At 43.6% G+C, this 9,869-nt stretch overlaps 1 protein-coding gene and 3 non-coding genes across 4 annotated transcripts; all 4 read left to right on the forward strand.

Moving 5' to 3' along the window:
* The first annotated feature begins 667 nt into the window (after positions 1 to 667).
* trnak-cuu lies at positions 668 to 740 on the forward strand. Its single transcript has one exon. It is a non-coding gene; the product is annotated as a tRNA-Lys (tRNA).
* Positions 741 to 1,048: 308 nt separating this feature from the next.
* Positions 1,049 to 1,122, forward strand: trnat-agu. The gene has a single exon. It is a non-coding gene; the product is annotated as a tRNA-Thr (tRNA).
* Positions 1,123 to 1,730: 608 nt separating this feature from the next.
* Positions 1,731 to 1,803, forward strand: trnak-cuu. Its single transcript has one exon. It is a non-coding gene; the product is annotated as a tRNA-Lys (tRNA).
* A 5,671-nt stretch (positions 1,804 to 7,474) lies between these two features.
* LOC118771259 (mid1-interacting protein 1-B-like) lies at positions 7,475 to 9,519 on the forward strand. The gene is made up of 2 exons (XM_036519201.1): positions 7,475 to 7,630; positions 8,077 to 9,519. Exon 2 carries the CDS (start codon positions 8,536 to 8,538, stop codon positions 9,004 to 9,006), a length of 471 nt encoding a protein of 156 aa, XP_036375094.1. The 5' UTR covers positions 7,475 to 7,630; positions 8,077 to 8,535; the 3' UTR covers positions 9,007 to 9,519.
* The last annotated feature ends 350 nt before the right edge of the window (positions 9,520 to 9,869 follow it).

Consider the following 9,869-nt stretch of genomic DNA (forward strand, 5'->3'; position numbering starts at 1 on the left):
TAAATTCTTCTTTCCTTGATTTAGGAATTTGCTTACAGAGTCCAGAGGCAGAAGGAGAAAGGTAGGTTTACCCCTGGGTAGGCCAGAGCTCTCGCTCTGGAGGTTGATGATGCTCAGGTGACAACAGCTGTAATTATAAACCTGACTTCATCAGTCCAATGTGTGAGCGGATCCTTGTAGAACATGAACAGGAAGCCACACCCCTTACTTGGTGATCGTCTGGATGTACTTCCAGACTGAATACCACGTTTTGTGATGTTGTAAGAGACGGGCAGGGCAGGCACCTGCAGAGACACGATTTAACCGGCTCATTTAAAGAACCTCCTGCAGTGTAAGATGGTGTCACTCCATTCACACCAGTCTGCTGCTGTCCCCACATTCACATGAATAGGTGTAGCACATTATGTACAAAATTTTTGTTTCCCACCCTTCCGGTGTTCAGTATTTTACTTCTACCTTTAAATTTACTTCTGCCATAACGTTGTTTGTTTTTTATGTGCTTGTGCAGTTCTATTTCAGGGTGCCGTGCGCCACAGAGACCTCGCCACAGAACACTGCATCTGACTGCACAAAGCGATGTGTTTGCACTTGGCAGCCGACAAGAGGTACCAGAGACAGAGGCCAGTGACCTCTGGCAACGATTGCCGTCTGCTAAAGACGCCAAGCAGCCCGGCTAGCTCCGTCGGTAGAGCACGAGACTCTTAATCTCAGGGTCGTGGGTTCGAGCCCCACGTTAGGCGCTGCTTTTCCGTACAAGCAACATTACCCTGCAAGAACACAAGGAGCAGACGCTTGTTTTCAGCTGCCAAAGCTGATTCCTCTCTCAAGCAACCAACTTTACATTAAAAATGCAGGTTCTCCTCTTGCATGCAAGTAGTGTTTGTCAAGTTGGGAAAATCTTCCGAAATTGTCAACGCACCGAGGAAACACTGATGTTTCCGCAGCGCCCGCTTCATGCTTTGTCAAAATTGCAGGTCCATGTCAAAACTTTACGATGCAGTTGCTCACCATCATTCGTGGCCCCAAATGTAAGAACTAGCCGAAACAGGGCGCCGTGGCTTAGTTGGTTAAAGTGCCTGTCTAGTAAACAGGAGATCCTGGGTTCGAATCCCAGCGGTGCCTTTGTGGTTCCTCTGCTCTTCTTTTGTCAACGATATGCTAGCACCTCTAGCTTTCTCCCCTGACTCAGAGGAGAACCGTGAAGTCTGCTGAAGTCAGCGCCATGTGGCGGTAAGGCTTTGCCAGTCCCAAAATGGCCCGAGTTCCTGATACCAGGTGTTGTGTCAGACTTTCTTGTTTGCAGCAAGAAGCGCTTTTTGCTGCGGAGAAGAAATTCTTTCCACCGGTTCAATGTGGTGATGAACCGGATGTAGTCGGCCAACCCAAAACGGGTTTCCTGAACCCTCACAACAGTTGAATGAGGTGTCCACAGCTTCATTATGTGGAGTCGAGCGTCAACTGTTATCCAGGGCTGTGCGTGACCGGTGGAGGCTTGGCTTCTGCTAAGCGGAAAAGTCAAGGATACAGAGAAAAGGTTGTTGTCCCTGGGTGGGCTCCAACCACAGACCATTGGCTTAACAGCCAACTGCGCCACAGAGACCTTGCCACAGAACACTGCATCTGACTGCACAAAGCGATGTGTTTGCACTTGGCAGCTGACAGTAAGAGGTACCAGAGACAGAGGCCAGTGACCTCTGGCAACGACTGCCGTCTGCTAGAGACGCCAAGCAGCCCGGCTATCTCAGTCGGTAGAGCATGAGACTCTTAATCTCAGGGTTGTGGGTTCGAGCCCCACGTTGGGCGCTGCTTTTCCGCACAAGCGACATTACCCTGCAAGAACACAAGGAGCAGACGCTTGTTTTCAGCTGCCAAAGCTGATTCCTCTCTCAAGCAACCAACTTTGCATTAAAAATGCAAGTTCTCCTCTCTAAGCAGTGTTTGTTAAGTTGGGAAAATCTTCTGAAATTGTCAACAGGCTAGGGAAACACTGACAAGCAATTTGTGTATTTCACCAAGTGGAAGTTCTTTTTAGATGGAAACTGGAATTACAGTGAGACAAGAAATTCTCTTTGTTAACATTTTAATTGCTTTTTAAACAGCTGCTTTTAAATATGCACTTCAAATATAATCATCACATAACTTTCACATAGTAAAAAATCATGTGAAACATGGCTCATCATACTTACTCTGGCTCAGTTTAAGGATGGCAATGAATTAGCCACTTCTGTCTTATCATTTTAAAAGATGTCTAATAAGATAAGAATGCTGTTTACCCAACTAAAACATGGCTGATTGTAGCACATAAAAACATCAAGATAATGTGAATTTAACTTATGAGGCTTAATCAGAATACATTTGAGTTATATTCTGTAATGCTCTTGTGACTGTATCCTGTGAGGTTAAAGCAAATTACATTTGCATAGTATTCTGGAATCACGTAAAAAGTGCTTACCTTATCTACAGTTTTGGAGAAACTCACAAAGGCTTAAATTCTAAATAATTTACACTTGATGCTGCCTAGATCGGAGCCTGCATGTCCCAGACGACGTTGTGGCTATTCTATTCAGAAGGTTAATGTTTTGGCATAGTGCTGATTAGATCCGTCCCCAGTAACTGAATTTAATTCCAATAAGTAACCAGTATCATCACGTTCATAACAAACCAAATTTCATGAAAATCGGTTTCAGAATTAAACGAGTTACAGTCGATTTTATAGAGGAGTCTGCATCTCTCAATACACATTGTATTTGTTTACTATTGCAGAGGTTTTCAACCTTTTTGGGACTAAGGCACATCAAAGGTCAAACCAGAACGTCAAGGCAAACCAACTTAAAGTTGGTTATCGATTATGAAGAATGTCACACACATTAAGATAGACTGTAATGTCATTATCGAGATTTGACCCATATTGCACTACAGCAGACTGTCAAATAATTATCATATATTATTACGGTCACACCGGTGTGATTTGCCGTTTAGCGCGTAGGCTATGCCCGCGTTTCTCAAAGTGAGGAATAGAAACATGTCAAGTTTTCGGCCCAAGTTTGAGGACGGTATTCCTGGCGGATTCTTGCGCCAAGGCAGGGACTCTGACATGGGCGAAGTGAATTTGAATATACCAATCACTTGCCATCAGTGTTTAATTCTGATTTATCTATCGGCTAAGAAATGTCAAGATCCCTTTATGATGAGAACGCGACATTCTGCCGTCTTGTGTCGATGAAAAAGTACGCAGGACAGTAACCTTACCGGCGAACTTTAGCAGACGCCTCAAGTACATAAGAAGAGCAGATATCGGAAACACACCACTGTGCAGTTGTGTCAAGTTCGTACCGATCTTGCAGCTTTCCAACAGAAATATCGTAGCTTTTAAACTGCCATTTGCAGTTTCAACACTACAGCCTTACAGCACTGCAGTTGCAGTAATTTAAACAGTCTTTTAAAAGACTATTTCAGTTCTCTTTTACTCTTTCAGTCTCTTACTTGCAAGCTCCGCTATAGTGTAAACTTACGATTTTTCTATACCTTTCTGTCACGTCTCCCTTCTTGCTACTTCTACTTCTCATCATCTGTCTCTTCTTTATACGATCTTCCAACACCGTATTCAGCAACAGTCAGTAGTCCTATGCATGCGTGACAACTAGCATAAAATGAATAAACAGAGCTTCTATTCCAGTTTCACAATTGGTTGATCCCCCCTCCTCCTTTGGAACGCAGCGCATACAATCTGTCAGTCTGGATGCAGAACGTGGTGTTAGTGTTTACTATTAGCTTATCGTTCCTTGCTTTGCTGTCTGAAGAACAATTTTGGCAGAAAATGAAAGAGCTTGCCATTACATTACAATCGCTCTTTCCGCAAATTGAAACTGATTAAGACATCCACAGCGTCCCAGGAAAGACTAGCGTTGGCTTGTCTATCGAGAACTGCATGGTAAGAGAGGTGGATCATATGGTTATCGTAGCAAGATTTGCTGTGGCCACGAAGAAGTTTTAAGGTAGGACAATAGGGTTTCCTTTGTCAGTCTGGAACGCCCGCCGTGGTTTCGTCGCTTGCAGTCTGTGTGAGTGAGCTCTGAATTGGTTGATCTGAACTGGGTAGTATTTCGTTTACTTAGTTCGTGGTTGTGTGAGAGAGGGTGAGCTCATGGCTAGCTCAAGATGTTAAAGGTGGTCGAGAACACTGCAGCTGAAAAGGAGGTCAGGACATTGTGTCAGGCTACCAGAGAGCCTGTCCAGGTCAGTCATTGAGAAGAATAAGTGTGTGGCACGTAGGCTTTTATGTGCATTGGAATATTTATGTCTATGTGGTGCATTCACGATTACCCTTCCTTGATCGTACGTTATGGTTGTCAGTGTCTCTGCCGTTATTGTGTCTGTCTTATGCATGTATTGTGAATTCGTTTTACAATATCCCTACGACATACCCATAAATCTTATTCAGCAGAAACAATTCCATACTAAAGAAATACAGAAAAATATTTAAAAGAGTGTTATTGAAAGCTGAAATGCAAAACACTAAGAGGTGGAGATGAGGAGGGATGTACCTCAAACAGCTGACAAGAGAGGGTGGAGGTTCATGTGGAGAAAGGTTGTTTAGCAGATTTGGGGAGTAGCATAAGGAGTAGTTTAAAGACACAGTTTGTTGAGTCAGCTTGATCAGAGACTTTCCAAATCACTTGTCCTTGGCTTTAATTGGTGTACAAAATGTGCCAATCTATTTTAAACCTGCTTTTTTCTTTGTCTCTTTGCAGACACTCTACAAGAATGCAAGTTGACATGCACCTGAATACATGCATATATTCCACTCTGTGGACTGTTTTATTGTCATCTCTGCCTGGTAACAGCAGTTGCTATGGCAGCCCCTGTAATAAAGCTTGTCTGAATAACGAAAGTCTGTGGTGTGGTCTTGTAAGACTCCACCTGCTTCCATACCTAAAAGCTATAAGCAGACTGGTTCACTTAGTTCTTGATCAGGGGGAGGATTCCATTTTTTCTTGTGCTTAATGATGCTATGACCCTCCTATAGCTACTAATGTTGACATATTTGCAAGCGAGCTATAAAGGGAGTTGCTAACCTGCAGACCCACCATGCTAGCATTCACAATGAAAAGGTTTACAACTAAATCAGTGCACTGATGATTCACCCAAGCTTATCCTTAGGGGGGCTGTGCTACTGTACCATTAAGTACAGGTATAGTCGTAATTACACTGAATTAAGCCCAATCTTAGTGTTCTCTTCACCCTCAAGGTACTTGGCTATTTTGGCAAAAAAAAAAATTATCCTGGAGTTTACTTTGCCAAGAAAAATCAGTAGAATAAAAAATTATACATTTGATTGTTTCTTCCCAAAATGAAGAGACAGTTTACTGTCTGAAGGTTATTTCCCCTTGTTCCTATGTAGCATGAGCAGACTAGTTGCATTTACATTTGTGTTTTCTCACTTAGCAGACACTCCTATCCAGAGCAACATCTAAGATGAGTGCTTTTAACATTCAGTTTACATTTTTGACACCCGATAGATGCTCCTGTATGCAAAACGACATGAAACATAATGCAAACAAGGACCACTGTGGCCCTGTTCACACCTGGCATTAACATGCATCTTGGGTGATCCGATCACAAATGGACAGCGCTAAGTGCAGGTGTGAACACACCCAAGATGCGTTGAGATCCGATCTCTCAAACCACATTCAGAGGTGGTCTGGGCTGCATATGGCCACATTCTCTTAGCAGTGTGAACGCGAATGTGTCCTGGGCCACACTGAAGGACTGCCTACTCAACTGACGTCCTCTACGTAAGCCGAAGTACGTACGCATTCCTGCGCCAATGGCATTCACACTGGTGTGATTAGCTGTTTAGTGCGTATGCTAAAACCGGGTTATTAAAACATGAGATTGGAAAAATTGTAGCTCATTTTAGCTTTGAGGAAACAGCGATTTAACATTAAAAAAATATAGCAAATGCTAACTGAAAACTATGAGAAGCTTAATAACGCTAATGAAAACATAACGAACCATGTAACGTAACGTAGCGTAACACACGCACTACATAGCATGAAAAATAAGTTACGTGCGAAGGGGTTTTAAAGTGTGACAACAGACAACAACAACTAGAGTTCGCAAGCTACCTCAGATGCTTCCGAGCCCCAAAGGCGTAATGCAATATATTACATGAAAAATGGTATTATGAATAATATGTGGAGTGTTGTAGTTCTACAAATAAGTGTTAGTAGACTATTGTGGGAGTCAAGATTTACGATATCATGAATATCAAGGGGACATTCTAAAATGCTTAACGTGGCTTAATGTTCCAAAACTGTGATAAATGATCACCAAATTTCTCTTGGACATCTCTTGCCAGAAACACTTCCTCCTGTCAAAAAATCAAAACCAAAATTCTAGGAGTATGGTCGTTATCTCACTTTAAGCGTTTTCCTTTCCATTGACATCCATTATAGTTTAACATGGCTTAATGTCCCAAAACAGCGATCAATGATCACCAAATCAGGCTGAAACACACCAGGCTGAGACTCAGGCCACAAATTTGAACCTGGCCTAACATGCAAGGGCAGCACAATATACCCGACAGAAGTGGACCATTCAAAGTCATGTCCAGGGCTTCTCTCGTTGGACTCCCATAGACAGACCACTGCAACACAAAACCAATACATACCCTGAAGTAACATTTCTAGATAGATGGGATTAGATGCATGTAGTTAATTAACAATCACAACATGAGATAATGATGTGACAGGGCCTTCCCAGTGGTCTTTCTTAACAGACTCCCTCTCAGCTGAGTCTCCATACAAGAAGGCTGAGAAACAAGGCTGCTGTTTTCACTTCTGCTTCAGCGTAGACGATTTGCTAATGAGCAAATGAGTGGCCAGCTGAGAGAAAGGAGCCTAAACTCCTGACTAACTGGAATAGCAGTTAGAATGCACTTGTGAAACTCATCAAGGTAAAACAGGTGGTCTCCTACCAGTCAAATAAGATTGTATCCACTGTAGAGACTTAAAGTTTGAAATATCTCAATATCTCATGATTAGACGACACACCTCGCATCAACCCCCACTATGACTAACGCAGAGCCAGGAAATCCTGACCCTGTAGTGCTAGAAATCTCTCTGGCTCTAGCAAAAAGGAAAAAAAAATCCAAGCCGTTTATCACACAATTGGATCGACTACAAATTCAGATAAATAAATTCAAGTCGCCGTGTACTTTAGGTACTCAGCATTTCACCGTTCAGTTATGAATCCCCTGCATTAATTGAACGTGACAGTTGATCCGGTTATGTATTTAAAAGCTCGCATGGAACAAAAACCAAACCCATCCTCTATCAAGGGACTCGGAGTCTCCCTGTGACCGCAGCGGAGGGAACGCCTGCTGGCCCGCATTCAAGCATCTGGTTCTTGAAGCCGTTTGAACAGGCTGAAACCCGATTGGCTGAAATCGGGCATACAGTAGTGGGCTGATGCCTTCGCGCATGAATATTCAGATCAACGCGGTACACCATGCGGTTTTGCTCAGCCTGGGTGCCGATAGAATATACCGGGTGTGTATTTATCTGATATAATTTCGCCCTGGAAAGCGGGACACCAAAGGGACTGCAAAATTTCCCATTCTCGAACTGTGAGTGTAAGATTTATTTCCGTATGTGTGGGGCTGTAGACTTGTTTGGTGAAAGAGAGGAGCTAGCCACCTGGCGAGCTAAGCTACCGCAATTTTCAATGGAAAAAGCTTATTCAGCTACTTACCTGTTAAATTTTGAAATTGTGCTGTGTGAGTATGGAAATTGCGAGGTAACGTCACGTAAAGTTTAGCTCATTCAAACGTGAGGCTATGCCACAAATGTGACCAATGATGGTTACCTGGCAAGCCCGGCGTGTGTTACAGCATTTTTCTTGGGTGAGGTTAGCTGCATAGGAAGTGCTTTCCGAACCATCTAGCTATGTGTCACACCCTTCACGTTCTTTACCTATTATCTAGCTAGATGGCTGAAATTCTTCATTCCGTGGTGACTGGCCTAAACCCGATAGATTTCCTTATCAGACTGTTCTTTGACTGTGTTATTACAGGTCACTGGCATCCATTTAGCTACACCCCGGGGGTACAGGAAACGTCGATGAAGGGGTTTTGGGAACTGCCTCGGGCATAAAACAATCGCTTATAAGAAGGGACCCGAGAACTTGACTTTAGTGATCAGACACAAAAGGAGAGATCAGGGCGAAGCCGACTGGTGACACAATAAGACGAGCACTGCAACATCGAGAGTCAGATCCGGACGCAGTGAGCAGGGAGCGTTGCCGTCACGAATTACCCGGAACATTAGCTACCTATCTACGGAGTCCTTATCTCTGTGGTGACAGGTGTCTTCCATTTTAATACGATTACAAATGAGTTAGCTAGGTGCATAATCATACCTAGCAAGAGATCTTCCTGTGTGCAAGTTACAACTACTCTGCTGTCTCCGTGCAGTGCGCCGCTGCAGCTTTTAGCTTAAGTACGAGATTGGAGCGCATCGCATTCGCCTCAAAATGATGCAGATTTCCGATTCTTACAACCAGAAGCATTCCCTGTTCAATGCCATGGACCGCTTTATTGGTGCCGTTAATAACATGGACCAGACCGTGATGGTGCCTAGCCTCTTAAGAGATGTTCCTCTCGATGAGGGGAAGGAGGTTAACTCTATCAGGACGGCCAGCAACGGGCCAGCCTCCTACTTCTACGACGGTGACATGTACAGTTACTACGTGCTGTTGAAGTCCATCCGGAATGACATCGAATGGGGGGTGCTGCAGGCCGACGAGAGGAGGAAAGACAAGCTCGGCATCACTGCCATGGAGATCTCCAGAATCGAGCCTGAAGACGACGGCGAAGACTTGGAGAAACTGCTTCACTTCCACCTTAACGGATTGCACACGGTTCTCTCCAAGCTTACGCGAAAGGCGAACACCCTCACCAACAGATACAAGCAGGAGATTGGGATCGGGGGCTGGGGGCACTGAATGACGGGGTGCATCCCCGGCCCTTCACCGCTGATCATGTTTCGCTTCGTAGCGGGAGGGAATCGAACTGTACGCGACTGATGAAGTTCCATTAAACTGAACGGAAGAGGTCATACAGCGTGCGTCAGCCCTTTCCTACGAGTGCTGAAACTGATTCATAACACGAGGGGAAATGTACTTTACACGGTTGGTCGGTACTGCTGTTCTTTTGATACTGGAGTCACGTTTTCGTTGTTTGCACTACTTGTTCTATTGTTTGTGTGTTTGCACAGGGGTGTTGGCTTGACATTCAGCTCTTGTATGATAGTGTTAAACGTTTGTGTACACCCGCGTTCAAAACATGTACTTTGTATGGGAGTTGAGGTTTTTGTACTGCACTGTATTAATCAATCAAGTTTCCAGTAATCTCCCATATGGAGGAAAGTGCGCTGAAGGTCTAGCTTGCTAGTCTAATGATGTGGGACAGTGGACACTGTGAAGGGTACTGCTGCAGCTCGCCCATGTGCCCGGTGCAGCGAGGAGGATGCTATGATATTAACGCAGATGACTCCAATACCTTAACGAATTTATGATCTGGAATCAGATAATAATTATATGTGTTATAGAATAATGATGGATTCCATGAGATTAAATGAACATCAAATATGCTGTCAATGAAAACAGCAACTTTAACAAGTAAAACCTTATTGTGTTTTGTATTTAAAACCATTATAATAAAAATAAACATTTTTATAAAGCATATTATATGAATCTTTTTGAGTGGTCTGTTTATTTTGGCTGTATCTGATGTAGATTGGAAAAACATAAAGCGATCCATCCTACCAGATGTTAAATGTGTGAAGTTCATGTATTTGGTATGCATG

Source organism: Megalops cyprinoides, chromosome 24 (genome assembly GCF_013368585.1).
Source record: "Megalops cyprinoides isolate fMegCyp1 chromosome 24, fMegCyp1.pri, whole genome shotgun sequence".
Classification (NCBI taxonomy): domain Eukaryota; kingdom Metazoa; phylum Chordata; class Actinopteri; order Elopiformes; family Megalopidae; genus Megalops; species Megalops cyprinoides.